The following is a 15,214-nucleotide window of genomic DNA, read 5'->3' as shown; positions in this document are numbered from 1 at the left end:
TTTGCACATATTCCATGGTGCACATGTGGAAAGTCAGAGGACAACTTGAAGGAGTTGATTCTCTCCTTTCATCCTGTGGGCCCTGAGGGTCAAACTCAGGGTTTCAGGCTTGGTAGCACACACTGTGTTATTAGTCTATTCAGCATCCCATGGTGGATGCTACGGCCTTGTATAACTATTTCTATAGCCTTAATTATCCTCTTTTCTGTTTCCTTCCTCCCTCCCTCCCTCCCTCCCTCCCTCCCTCTCTCCTTCCTTCCTTCCTTCTATTTGTGGAGTGACTGCTAAGGTTGAATCCAAGGTCTCAAATGTAATTGCTAATCACCTGCTCTACCACTGAGCTATACCTCCCTGTCCCCTTAGTATTATTTTTTTAATTTTAATTTTCATTTATTTACTTTTTGTCTGAGTCAGTTGTACTATATAACCCAGGACAGCTTTGAACAACCCCTGTGGCCAATCCTCCTGTCTTAACCTCTTGAATGCTAATATAACAGGCATGTGCCACCATGTGCAGCATTAATTCTTAAAAATCAAATAGGCTACACTTTGATACATATGCCAAACGAAGGTTATCTAACTGTCCATGTGTGGTCTGTGAGAAGGCCTTCCCGTCCCCATTCTCATTACACTCTGCTGATTAGACAGTTCGCTCAGTTTCAAACATCACTCCTGGAGGCAGGAGGGAGGTTCACGCAACTCAGAAAGGAAGGGAAACCCAGAAGTCTCAGGAAGAAAATGAAACTCAGATGACCCAGGATGCTCCTGAAATTTACAAGATTCACAGTGCATTTATATATATATATATATATAGTAGTTGTCTCTAGACACACCAGAAGAGGGCATCTGATCCCATTACAGATGGTTGTGATCCACCATGTGGTTGTTGGGAATTGAACTCAGGACCCCTGGGAGAGCAGTCAGTGCTCTTAATTACTGAGCCATCTCTCCGGTCTTATTTTGTTTGTTTTTGTTGGTGGTGTTGTTCATGAATGAGATATTTTAGGCTATTAAATATTCTATGTATTTGGTTTTATGAGCACAAAGAAAATAAGTGTTTATTCAAAGAAAATAGGTAAAAAAAGAAAAAGGATAGCCAGTGTTTTCTGATTTACTGGTGCCTTGAAGTCCTTCCACTGTGATAGAAACATGCATGTGTTTTGTTATTTATCTCTCTGCTGGACAGTTAGTTCTGTGCCAACTTGACACAGGCTAAAGTCATCTCAGAGGAGAGAACCTCAATTGAGAACATTGCTCCAGAAGATAGAACTGTAGGCAAGACTCTAGGGCATTTTCTTAGTTAGTGATTGATGTGGGAGGGCCCAGGCCATTGTGCAAGCCATGGGGAGCAAGCCAGTAAGCAGCACCCCTCCATGGCCTCTGCATCAGCTCCTGCTTCCAAGTTCCTGTCCTGTTTGAGTTCCAGTCCTGACTTCCTTTGATGATGAACAGTGATGTGGAAATGTAAGCCAGTAAACCCTCTGTCTCTGACTTGCTTTGGTCATGGTGCTCCATCATAGCTACAACCCTGAGACCATCCCTACATTGATGCAGACAGGTTGAGATTTAGATCTATTCTCCCATTACTTGCTGCTGGAATTGAATGTTAGTCTAGGGAATGGGAATATGTTAAGACAGCTTTCTCTTTATGCTGTTTCGAAGTCAAAGTCTTAATCTTAAAGTGAAAAGACATTTTTTTCTCATCCTTGTTTTAATAATAAGGTTTTAATATCTAAGGCTAGACATTCAACATTTCCCTGATATCCAGAGAATATTATTCTAGGACAATTGAATCAGTTTCTGCATGCATTTTCTTTTAGTATGTTTATTTAGTTTATGGGTATGAGTGTTTTGTTTACATGGACCTATGTGAAACACGTGTGTGCAGTGCCTGAGGAAGCCAGAAGAAGGTACTGGATCTGCTAGAACAGAAGTTAAAGATGGCTGTGAGCTGCCCTGTGAATGAACGCTGGGAACCAAACTCAGGCTTTCTGCAAGAGCACTCAGTGCTCTCAACCTCTGAGCCATCCCTCCAATCCACACATGGTGCATTAAGCTTTTACTACCCCACCTTTGCTCCGGGAACAGGATGCACTACCAGCCACCACCCAGCTTCTCGTGAATCCACAGATAAAGGACACGCACATGGGTTGCTCATTTTCAACTTGTCTTCTGACACAATTGCTGGGCGCTACTGTAATCTCCTGCCTGGAAAAGTGTGCCCTTATCAATATTCTTATCTCTCCACCTGCTCCTCCCAAGATCTCACGTGGCTGCTTGGCTTTTCTCTCTCTGAAAGAAGAACTCTCGCCTTCTCCCTTGGGTCCCTCGCTTTTCTTCCAGGGACCCGGAAGTCCCGCCTTCCACCCAGCAATTGGCCCATGACGTCTTTATTGAGAGACCTAGAACCAATTGGGGTACAGGACAGCATCAGACACCCCGCCCCTAAATTCTCTTTGTTTTGAAACTTCAGCTAAATTATATAAAATACAGACTTTTCATTTGCAGTAGTCTAACTCTCATTACTGCTTGTTTAGGGATAAGAGTGCTTAGAGCCCGCTTGAAATATAATAACAGGAATTGAAACTCCTCCGTCTCTGGAGTTTTGATGATGCAGGGCGGTTGACTCTCTTTTTCAGGGCATCTTTCATGACCAAAACTGTGCCTTGTGGAAATGAACTTCACAAATTCCTCATCTGGGACACCGCTGGTCAGGAGCGGGTGAGTACATGCTACTTCTGGTTTCCTAGAGACAAAATGGAGCCAGCATCAGAATATCAGAATTTAAAATATATATTTATATATTTAATATATTTATTATATCATATTATATTTCACATATATGAAACGTTTATTTCACCATTTGAAAGGAGATATATGCCAAGACATAGGAAGCAAATAGGTTATTTTAGACAAAACTTTGCTCTTCACTTAAATTTGAATAAGCATGGCCTTTAGAGAAGTTGTTATTGTAACCAGAATTGCTTTACATAAAAATACAGCGTCTGCATTTTCGTTGACTGTGTAGTTTTTCTGTAGTGGCCTCCATCTGTTTGTTGATGAGGGGTGAGGACTACACTTACCGGAGGGTATGAAAACAAATATCAAAACTGTAGCTAGGAATTTCTTCAATGACAGGTTCCTAAGTGGGAGGTGGCCAGGAGATGAGAAGATAAAGAAAGTTTGGGATAAGGAAATCGTGAATAAACTTGCAGCTCTTATAAGCAAGCTTATTAGGAAGTCTAGTATCTTATATACAACTTTCTGGAGTAAAACAAAAACAAAAACAAAAGCAAAAAACAAAAAACAAACCAACAAAAAAACCCCAAAAAACAAAAAAACGAACAACAACAACAACAACAAAAAAAAAGGGCAAAATCAGCAGAAACTATCACACAGTGGCACAAAGTCAGCAAGAAGCTTAGCGAACAGTGTTATACAGGGGAACACAGGCATCTCAAGAGCATTGCATACGGAGCGCACACAGCAGCCATAGCCCCGTAATGTGAGAAGAATTGGGTTCTCAGGATCTGAAGCCTAAGCCCCCTCATGGCCCTTGCCCCAGCTCTGCCCAAAATGTTCCTGGTTTCAGAGAGGGAACTGTTTTCCTTCCCCATGCACCAGGGTCTCAGGAAAGCCTTGGATCCTCAAGCCCAGGCTTTGACGATATAGGCTCTCCCCCACGATCCATGACTTCTCTAGCCCTGGGTCCTTGGCTAGGTTTCCGGGACAAGGCTTGGTTTCCCTCTTCTCGCGTGCGTCTTCGGTCCCATCAGAGAGCGACTGGCTACTGACAAGGTGTGTGTGCCACCCGTAGAGTTACCGCACTACGCTGGCTGCTGTGGTCCCTGGGCGTCTTAGCTGAGCTGGCCTGTTGGTTGCTTCACTTCCTTGGGAGCTCGCACGACATCTTCTGATGTCATGAACGCTAGTCCTCAGAGAGGAGGCTTTCAGATCAGTCCCAGCTCGGAAGCCTCTGGGCCATGTTTTTGAAATGTATTGTATTTAGGGGGACACCTTAGACCCTCTGAGGTGTCCCCAGCCCCCACATTATACCACATTATAAAACACGATGCTTGGTCTATGCCATCGAGTTGGGATTCTTGTTCGTCATCTATGCCTATAATTTGAAGGTTTGTTTTTTCGCATGACATCCCGTGGAACATTCCTTTTCTGTGACTCTAATTTTTTTTTCTTCACGTTTCTTGCTTATTTGGTTCAGATCTTCTACTTTTTCATCTGCCTGCAAGGCTTTCCTTTGAGTCTCCGAGTTGAGTTACTGGATCTTTTAATTCCATCTTCATTTCAGCGTCAGTCCTCTTCGGTGTTTCTATCTCTATTGAATTCCATTCTCAAGTCCTGAAAGAAGATGTAGAGAGAGGGAGCTAGGGTAGCCGAGCTGTCCCTTTTACGTGCCTGGCTCACATCTGGCGGCAAGTGATGACGTAAGCTGTTGCTAGGTTGCTGTTGCTAGGTGCCTGAATTTTCTGTGTAATTTTCCTCAGCTTTTGTGTGTGTGTGTGTGTGTGTGTGTGTGTGTGTGTGTGTGTGTGTTTCCTTGGGCATCACTTGGGCATTTATTTATTCTCCTTAAGTTCTTCTTAATTTTATCGAGCTGTTTCTTTACGTCGTCTTTAAGTTCTCTGAGTCCTTTGATGGGGTTTATGATTGTTCTTTTTAACTCTGTGTTCTGGAGTTCATCTAAGTTATTCTCACCGGCAAATATTTCAGTATTTTCTTAGACATTTATAGGTTGCAGAGGGAGCGGGAGATACTGGCTTAGTCTTTCATGTTTGTAAATTTTTTTTGACGAGATCTGGGCATGTGGAATTCTTCTTGTTGGCTCTCCATCTGATGTGGACAGAGAAGGTTGGGACAGAGGATGTGTGGGCTGGTTGGCTTAGAGGCTGGCTTAGATGGGATAAGACTGGGTGGCTAGAGGGTTAGGCTGGAGTGGTAGATGCGCATCCTGGGTCAGACCCTGTGTGTGTGGGTCGATCTGCCTAGGGTGAGGGGATGCTGGATGTGGTATGAGAGGGGCCTGGTCTAAAGATTGATTGTGATGAGGGCAGTGAGGCCAGGCCAAGTTAGGGCACTAGATGTGGGACTTGGCTGGATCTGGAGGGGTCAGAAGGGTCAGGTAGACTCACTGCACTAGAACATGTGAAGAATCTGTCTGGGTGGGGAGATTGGATGTTCAGCCTGCTTTCTAATACAACCCAGAAGCTGGCCTATGGGCAGTGCCGCCCATAGTGGGCTGGGCCCTCCCAAATAGATCATTAATCAAGAAAGTGCTCCCATAGCCTGATCTGGTGGGAGAGTTTTCTCAGCTGAAGTTCCCGTTTCCCAGATGACTCTGGCTTGTTTCAAGTTGACCAGAAACTAACCAGGAAAACTTATAATATACTATTCAACTCACTTAAATGATCTTGTTTGTCTCTGAAAGCCTTCAGTTTCTTGTCTTTCTCTCAATGGAAGAATAATCCTTGACTCTCATTATCTGATTCTTGAGTATTTTTTAAGATTTATTTATTTTTCTATATGAGTACACTGTTGCTGTTTTCAGACACCAGAAGAGGGCATCAGATGTCATTACAGATGGTTGTGAGCCACCATGTGGTTGCTGGGATTTGAACTCAGGACCTGTGGAATAGGAGTCAGTGCTCTTAACCACTGAACCGTCTCTCCAGCTCTCGTTATCTGATTCTTATAAATGCTCGTGTTTTCGTCTTACAGAACTCCTCTCTTTAAAACCAGAGTTCCAGCATTTTTAGGTTAAAGCATTTTAAAGAATGTTTTAAGAATTGGATAATTTCCTGTCCTACAAATGCTAATCTCATGGAAATGTCTTTGTTGTTCTTCTGCTAAATTCTTATAAAGGGTCTGGGGCCCTTCTCTAAGCTGCCAGTCAGCTACGGCCTCTGGTTTTCAAATCTAGGTAACACATTCACAGAGAAAAGTGTGCTTAGAGGGTGGTCTCCCTTCTGTACTTACCTGAGCTTCTTTGAAGTTGATTGGCTGTGTTTTACTTGCTTGTTTGTTTTGTCTCTCGGTTGCTGTAGAAACTGGACTGCATTTTACTGCTCCCATGCCTTGGCCTGGAAACTTTCTTTTATGAAGGATGATCAGTCAGGTTGACAGGTCACTGGCCACATCCAAGGGAGTAACAGTGCTGCGTCCGGCCGCCCACTGATCTTTCTTGTGACCTCAGTGTTCACAGGCTGCCCTGAGTGCCCTGTACATGGTCACCCCTCTCCCTTCCCTGTGAGCTCCCTGTGCTTGCCCTCACAGACAATCATTGAGCCACCGAGAGGTTAAGTACGCTCTCACAGCCACATGGCTGCGATCTGATTGAACGATCTGGGACCTGTGTTTTCTTCTCATGTTGCTTTCCTAGTAGAAACTGTACAGTTGAAAACAAAGTCACTCACCCCGTGATTTCTACGGCTGGCACTGTCTTTTTAACGTTTGACTGCTATGGTTTGTGGACACGGCTGACAATAGTCACAGATATATGTGTGTGCACCTATGTGCATGTGTATATTATTATGATTGGCTGAGCCACCGCCAACCCTACATTCACACCTCTTAAGAGCACTGTGTGGTGGGGATACTCACCTTTACGCTTCTGGTCCGAGAAGAAGGGTTCCATTTTGGCTAGGATTTCAGGTGACTGTTTTTTAGAATAGATGAGAGTGTGAGGCCACCAGCTACGGCGTCTCACGGGCACCAGTCTTGTTTCCCCTCAGTGGCCCGACTCGCTTATTCCTGGGCTGGCATCATCTGGCGTCCTTTGATGGAGTCTCAAGTCTGTCCAGCTTTTCAATTGTCTCTGCGACTTGTTGCTGACTTTCATTGTGGTTGTGATGATCTCACCTTCTGGAAAAGCTAAAAATACATTCCTGACTGCTGCCTGTGCCTATTCTGTTTCATTAATTGTTGGAGTCCCGTTGATTTTATTATCCTCCCCATCCCACCCCACCCCATCTTTTTAGAAACTTGCCGCTGTCCTTTCAGAAATTTAAACGGGCAATGTCTTTGGGGCAACATTGTAGCGGTAGAGCATCAGGTTTCAGTGTTGGCAGGGGTGAGGCTCCCTGTGTTACTGATTCACTGCTCACCTGGGAGGCGAGTGTACCAGGTTCTGCCTCGCATGCACGGTATGCTTGCCTTCCAGCACCAAGTCTCTAATATTTGTGGCACAAATTCACGGACTCTGCAAGTTATTTTCCTCACCGAGCACAAGCCTCATTTGCTTCTGGGTTGAAAAGTCATGCTTTCTTCACTCAACCTGAAGCTACAAGAGCAGCCAGTTTCCTTAACCGCTGAGCCACCCCTCTGGCTCCTTGGTATATTTTTTTTTCTTAATTAACAGAACACTAAAAATGGAAAATTCCAGAAGGAACAAGCTTAGTAACACTATAAGAAAGCCAGGTTTGTAATCCCAGTTTCTCAGGAGGCTGAGGCAAGAGGTTAAACAATTTCAAGAGTTAAGGCATTCAAGGTCAGCCAGACAATTTAAGAAGATCCTTCCGGGTTGGGGATTTAGCTCAGTGGTAGAGCGCTTGCCTGGAAGCGCAAGGCCCTGGGTTGGGTCCCCAGCTCCGAAAAAAAGAACAAAAAAAAAAAAAAAAAAAAAAAAAAAAGAAGATCCCTTCCTTCCTTCCTTCCTTTCTTTCTCTCTCTCTTTCTTTCCTTTTTTAAAGATGTATTTATTATATATAAATACACTGTAGCTGTCTTCAGACACACCAGAAGAGGGCATCAGATCTCATTTTACATGGTTGTGAGCAGCCACCATGTAGTTGCTGAGATTTGAACTCAGAACCTCTAGGAAGAGCAGTCAATGCTCTTAACCGCTGAGCCGTCTCTCCAGCCACAGATGTAATTTTTTTAAACAGGACACCTCTGGGCGGAACTTCCTAGATCATGTGTAAAGAAATTCTGCAGAGAGATGTCTGAATAAGTTGGGTGATGTTGGCCCTCCAACAAACACCAGGAAGAGAATCCCCACAGAGGCAGAACCCCTGCAGAAGATTAAAATACCACCCCTGACTTCATGTTTGCTTTTTCTGGAATCCATGTTCGACTCACAACTCCTCTCACTGGGTTATCAAATCCTCCCTCACCCCACATGGGCTTTCCTTAGTGAGAGCTGTGCGGGCGGAAGAGGCCTTCTCTTTCCACCGTGGCCTTTGCTGGCTCCCCCATGCTGTGGCCAGCCTCGTCTAGTGAACTGTTTGCAATTTTCCTGTAAGTTTAAAGTTCACGATTATTTTTAAGATTTCAAACCTTTATTTTTTGTGTGCTGGTGTGTGTCTGCGTATGGGTACGGGCCCGTGAGTGCTGGTGTGGTAGGGCAAAATGGTTCCTTGTTTCTTGTTGAGGTCATTTTAGGTTTGACTAGAATTTGATCTCCTTGATGGGAAATCCTGTGGAAAATTGCCCAGTTCTACTCCAGGAACCTGAGGCCAAGGTGCCCCAGCTAGTTTATCGAGGTTTCTGTTAAACTGCTTGATTGTGCAAAGCCTCCCCTGCAGCTGTCAACTGGGGTACCAGGATGTGGGTTTTGCCTTTAAAATCCCCCTGCTTTAAACCAGTGATTCTCAACCTCCCGAAAGGTGCAACCCTTTATACAGTTCCTCACGTTGTGGTGATTCCCTCAACCATAACCTAACTGTCTTCATGGCTACGTCACAACTGTAATTCTGCTACTGTTATGAATCGTAATGCAAATATCTGATGTTACCAGTTGTCTTACAGGAGTCATGGCCCACTGGTTGAGAACCATTCTCTAAACGCTCAGTACTACACTTGGATCCAGAACACATGAGTGTAGTCCCTGCTGGCTGGAATAGGTGTCCAGAGAGACCAAGTGAGGGGGTCATATCCTTCGGAGATGGAATTATAGATGGTTGTGAATTGCCTAGTGTGCGTGCTGGGAATCGAACCTAGGTCCTCTCTAAGAGCAGCCAGCGCTCTTAACTACTGAGCCATCTCTCAGCAAGTTCCAGCTTCCCCAGCTTTTTCGCTTTTTGAGAGAGTCTCACTCTGTAGCCCCCCCTGGGCCAGTCCAGCTTCAAACTCGTGGTGAGACTTCTGCCTCAGCTGATTTTAAATGCTAGGACCGCAGGCACCAGCAGCCACACCACGGTTACACTTCAGTTTTGAAAATGGGTCTTCTTGGGGTTGGGGATTTAGCTCAGTGGTAGAGCGCTTGCCTAGGAAGCGCAAGGCCCTGGGTTCGGCCCCAGCTCCAAAAAAAACAAAAAAACAAAAAAAAAAAAAAAAAAAAAAAAAAAAATGGGTCTTCTTGCTGGAGATGACTTAGCAGTTAAGAGCACTGACTGCTCTTCCAGAGGTCCTGAGTTCAATTCCCAACAACCACACGGTGGCTCACAACCTCTGTAATGAGAGTCGATGCCCTTGCCTGGTGTGTCTGAAGACAGCTGTGGTGTACTTATATATACTAAATAAATAAATCTTTAATACACACACACACACACACACACACACACACACACATTGGGCTGCCCTTAGCCCTTCGAGGACACTACTTCCTGGGTTAGGGTCTGCCACAGTCATCCATGCATGGCCTCCAGGGACTTGGACCCTTGGACCTGACTGGGGTGATGAGGGAAGGAAGAAAAGACAGACAGACAGACATATAGGCAAATAAACAGCCCCACATGGGTTGACTGGGTGCTCCATAAACACAGTATGTTTGTTATTTAGAATTGAACAGGGTGGGGGCAGGGTTATTGCTAGCTGGACAAGGTTGGACCAGGAAGCGGATCTCGTGGTACGCAGGTGGGCCAGCACAGGTGGATGGAGGAGACATGCTTAGCTAGTCTTGGTAGGAGCAGTCTTCAGCCCGGTGGAGAAGCTAAGGTGGACGCTTTCTGCAGACTGTTAACTTTCACACAGGGGACTGATGAGAAGGCTTTCCCATTTCCGTCTCACTCTGGGAGAAAGCTTTGGCGTTCCTCGTGGGGTCATTGACGTGGTCACGTGAGTGGCACACGTTCACTCGACGCAGGGCTTTCTCTGCCTCCTACAGGGAATAGTCTAGAAAAAGAACCCAGTGGGGTAGCCGCCCTGGGACGGGCGGAACTGGCTTTCATACTGTCTGGGTAAGCCCCGCTACTGTCTCGGTGGTTAGAAGCCACAGTAACGGAGCGTGCCCGTGTCTGCCTTTGCTTCTTTGTCCCTTATTGGTATGCAGAATATTACTCATCTTCCTTCTTTTTCCAAAACTCAGCTTCATCAAGGTCTAGCTCACATTTCATCTGTCAAGGATGTCGAGTTCCGTGGGACCTGTAGTATTCAGAATTATGTAACTGTTACTGCAGTCAGTTTTTTATTTTTGTTTTTTGTTTGTTTTTTTTATAGAACATTTCTGTCTTTATGGAAAGAAACTACATTAGATACTCAATGTTAGTTTCCCTAGCCCTGGTTTACCTCTTCCTCTTCTCCTCCTTCTGTCACCTCCCTCACTGCCTCCTCCTCCCCCTTCCCCTCCCCTTCTTCCTCCCCGCCCCACTTCCCCTCTCCTCCGCCATCTTCTTTTTAATGGTTTTTGAGATCCAACCCAGGATCTCACCCATACGAAGTCCATGTTCCCCCTAAGATACCTAGGGAGGTTCCTTCCTATTTCTAGACTGGCTTGATGTTTTAGACAAATGAAGTTACACAGCCTCTGGGTTTGCTGTTGTTCTGTGACTTTTCTTTCACTTAGCGTATTGTCCATTTTTATCCAAGGCTTACCCACCTGGCAGCACAAATAAGTATTTTTTTTTTCTTGTTTTGTGCTGAACGACAAACAGCCCGTTATATCAGTATTGCGAGTTGAGTATCCCTTACATGAAATGTGGGAATGTTTCAGATCTCTGAGCATCTGGATGTAGGGATATTTGCCTAGGTGTCATGACTGTGTCTTGTGGATGTGTCCTGTGGTGGTTAATCTCGATGGTCTGCTGGACAGAGTTTGGAATCTGCCAGGGGACACCCCCCTGGGTGTGTCTGTGAGGGAGAGTGTGGAGAGATAAGAAGACCTGCCCTACCTATGGGTGGGTCTGTAGTGGCACACGCTGCCTTTGCTCCCGGCACTCAGCAGGCAGACAGGCGGATCCCTGGGATTCAAGTCCAGCCTAGTCTGCAACCAAGTTCCAGGCCAGTCAAAGCCACACGGTGAGCTAAGCACCAGCGATCACCCCTTTTGATATGGCCGGGTGTCCCCGTTTCTGCCACTCATGCTTTTTCCACCGCGAGGGGAGCGTTCCCTCAAACTGTGAGTGAGTTGTCAGGCGTTATCATATCTGCGAGCAACGTAAAGCTAAACCCACGTTTAAGCATAGAACTCAGGAGTGATCAGCGCCTACCTTTCACATACAGCCGGAAGATAATGCTGTGTTTATCTTTTACTAGATTCCCACCTTGTGGCACCATGTTGGCATTCCACCTCCAAACTCTCAGAGCCTATTATGTGGGGCGTTTATCTGTTTATCGACTGAGAGACCTTTGGGTTAGTTCCGCTTTGGGTTATTATGGGTAATGGTGCGGTGAGCATTTATGTACGAGTCTCTGTGTGGGGCGGGGGAGGTGTTACTTGAGCGCCGTGGGTTATATGGCGTCTCTGCCGACATCCAGAAGAAACACCAAGCCGTTTCCCAAAGTGGCTCTGCCATTTTAGCTTCCCATTGGCAATGCTCGTGGCTGTGGCTCCCCCGCAGGTGTCACCAAGATGGCTGCCGTGTTTTCTTCCACGGCTTTTACGGTTTTCGCCCTTGTCTGCACTTCTAAGCTCCATGTAGAGTTGACCGTTATGCATCTTATGTGAAAGGGATCCAGCGTCGCGTTGTGCATCTGGCAAAACGTGGGGCTTCTTAGAAAGACAGCTCTTTGTCCAGCTAACCGCTGGGCACCGTCTTTGGAAAGCAGCTGGCCGCAGACGCGAGGCTTTCATTTTGGACCCTGAGCGAACTTCCTTTGACCTAGCTAGATTCTCACTCTCACACCGGCGCCTGTAGCGTGGCAAAGAAGTGCGGGCTTTCCGATTTTGTTCTTTTCCGATTTTGTTCTTTTCCGAGATTGTTCAGACTAATCTGAGCCCCTTGCATTTCCACTTCGGTCAGTCTTCGCAAAATCAGGCTTTGGGATTCTTAAACTTAATTTTCTTAAAATTGTACCTCACTTGTCCTGTATTGCATACAGGTGTACCACAGGCTGGCACCTTTACTAGTTGACACATTAATTTTTTTTTTAGTGTATAGAATGATGGATTTCATATATGTGTGTCTTTTTTTTTTTCCTCTTCTTTTTTTCGGAGCTGGGGACCGAACCCAGGGCCTTACGCTTGCTAGGCAAGCACTCTACCACTGAGCTAAATCCCCAACCCCTATGTGTGTCTTTGTGATTTACTCATGTTCAGCCAGCCATGACTCTCTTGTAATACACACACACACACACACACACACACACACACACACACACACACACACACGTGCACGCACGCATATGGGATTTATTAGAACAGTTTACAGGCTGTGGTCTTGCTAATCCAACAATGGCTGTCTAACTGCAGAAAGTCTAATAATCCAGTAGTTGTACACTCCACAAGGCTAGATGTCTCTACTGACCTCCACACTGAAGTATATCCCAGAGATGTAGACTTGAATGTCATAAAGGCACAAACTTCCCAGTGAGGGCGAGAACAAGCAGGCAAAGAGAACACACCTCTTCCATGTTCCTTATCTAGGCTGCCACCAGAAGGTGGGTTTTCCCACCTCAAAAGATCTGGATTAATGGTGGGTCTTCCCACTTCAAATTATTTAGTTAAGGAAAATCTCTCATAGGTATGCCCAGACACTTGGGTTTTTGTCAGTTCCAGATGTCGTGGAGTTGGATGCCCACCGCAGAGGGAGCTTCTTTCTTTCTTTCTTTCTTTTTTTTTTTTTTTTAAATTTTTTTTTTTTAAGTTTTTTTTTTATTGTATGAGTACACTGTAACTGCCTTCAGACACACCAGAAGAGGGCATCAGATCTCATTACAGATGGTTGTGAGCCACCATGTGGTTGCTGGGATTTGAACTCAGGACCTCAGGAAAAGCAGTCTGTGCTCTTAACCACTGAGCCATCTCTCCAGCCCCCAGGGAGCTTCTTTCTTATAATTCTGTTTATTTCCCAGTTGGTTTGAGAACCATTTGTTCCTTTCTGCCTCCCCGATGAGTATTAGAAGCCTGTGTGTTTGCTGAGCCGATACAATTGAATCTTCCCTGATTGTCCCCGATGGTCTTTTTCTCCCACTTGATCTGTTGCTGCATTGCTGGCCTGCCGGTCACCAGCTGCTTGGTTTGTGCTTGCCTTGAAACGTCTCTACCTGTCAGTGACTTTAAAAGATAACTTTGGAGGGTACCACACTCTGGCCTGGCACTTGCCAACCACTGTTCTGCTTCCCTGACTTTCAGTCTCTCGGTTGAAAGGTCACCGACCTCTGTTGTTCGTGAGTCGGAATTTTCTTTTTATCTTGCACCTTCTAACACTACTTCTTTCTCCTGTAGTCCTGGCCTTTCAACTGTAATGCGTCACAGAAGATTCTTCTCTGGCCGCGTCCGTGTGGAGTTCTAAATGCTTCTTGTGCTTGTGTAAGATCCCTTCCCCAGATTTGGGTAATTCTGCTCCGGTTTCATGGCTGAGTTTCCTATACTTTCATTTTATATTACTTAACCGAACTCTCTTTTTGAAGCAAATTTAGGAAAGGGGGAATTAAGAGAGGTCAGAGAACCATGTAAGAGAAGGTTGGTGGGTAGTGCATGTGCAAGAAAGGCTGTGGGTCTCGCCTTTTGCCCCACTGGTATCTCCCTGCCATGCCATGTACATCTGATATTCCCTCTTGGGTTTGATCCGGTGGACTATGGTTACTGGCCATGTCCCCCCACCCCGTGTGTGTGTGTGTGTGTGTGTGTGTGTGTGTGTGTGTGTGCGCGCGCGCGCGCGCGCTCACACACATGTGCTCCCAAGATATTCTTTGCTGTTGAATTTCTCACCTGAGTTGTCCAGATCTTGGATTGGATTTGTTTTTCTTTTTTTTTTTTAAATTTATTTATTTATTATAAGTACACAGTAGCTGTCTTCAGACACACCAGAAGAGGGCATCAGATCTCATTATAGATGGTTGTGAGCCACCATGTGGTTGCTGGGATTTGAACCTGAGTTCAGGACCTCTGGGAGAGCAATCAGTGCTCTTAACCACTGAGCCATCCTCTCCAGCCCTGGATTTGTTTTTCTAATCCATTTATCTCTTTGTACCCTTGTTGAAAGTCAGTTTATTTTTTAAAAAAGATTTATTTATTTATTATGTATAGCTACACTGTAGCTGTCTTCAGACACACCAGAAGAGGGCATCAGATCCCATTACAGATGGTTGTGAGCCACCATGTGGTTGCTGGGATTTGAACTCAGAACCTCTGGAAGAGCAGTCAGTGCTTTTAACCACTGAGCCATTACTCTAGCCCGTTGAGTTCTTTGACATTTCATCCGTTTCCGGGAACTTTTTTTTTTTTCATATAGAGTTCAGGATTTTTGGAAGCACTGTCTTACCTTGATTTTGTTGCTGTTTCTTGTGGTTTTGTATTACAGTTTGCGCAGCTGTGAGCCACTATGAATAGTTCTTTTGAATTTTATTCTGGGGTCATTCTAGGTCATCTCCCTGAGATGCTACTCCAGGACTATTAAGCCTGGGGAAGGAAACTGCTGTCCCAGCAGCAAACAAGGTGTGAGCTACGCAGTTACCAGCAACCACCGTAGAACCTATATTTATTTGTGCTTATGCCTTGACTGGACGCGTCAGGTGTCTGACAGGGCAGTCTCCTCCTGTTCGGTCTCTTTTTCTCTGTGTACCAGGAGCCTCTGCTGGTCGCACTTGGTTTTGCAGCCTGTGGGTGAGGCAAGTCCTCCCAGGCTTCAGAGACTTCCGGATGGTACACCTAGGCTGGCTAATGTCTCAAGTGTGTGTGGAGTTGGGAACGCAAGCAGATCCACCGAGGACTCTGCTCTAGGGTCAGTTTCATGCCCCGTCCCCGTCCCCGTCCCCGTCCCCATGCAGCTTTAGTCACCCTGCCTAAAGGATGGAGCTACGGAAGTCAAACACTCTCCTGGAACTTTAGAGTTCTTAGGCCACCAGTAGTGAGCCCCCAAACAGCTAGAGCTTAGACCGG

The 15,214-nt window shown here is 45.6% G+C and overlaps 1 protein-coding gene across 1 annotated transcript in view; it reads left to right on the top strand.

Moving 5' to 3' along the window:
- Rab31 (RAB31, member RAS oncogene family) overlaps nt 1-15,214 on the top strand; it is a 129,012-nt gene that overhangs the window by 57,167 nt on the left and 56,631 nt on the right. Inside the window, exon 3 of the mRNA XM_032901720.1 lies at nt 2,640-2,721. Within this exon, the coding sequence (XP_032757611.1) occupies nt 2,640-2,721 (82 nt within the window). The remainder of the gene's footprint in view (nt 1-2,639; nt 2,722-15,214) is intronic.

The sequence above is a fragment of the Rattus rattus genome, chromosome 4, assembly GCF_011064425.1.
Source record: "Rattus rattus isolate New Zealand chromosome 4, Rrattus_CSIRO_v1, whole genome shotgun sequence".
Classification (NCBI taxonomy): domain Eukaryota; kingdom Metazoa; phylum Chordata; class Mammalia; order Rodentia; family Muridae; genus Rattus; species Rattus rattus.
The sequence above is the reverse complement of the archived record's forward strand: the minus strand, read 5'-3'. Positions and strand labels throughout refer to the sequence as shown.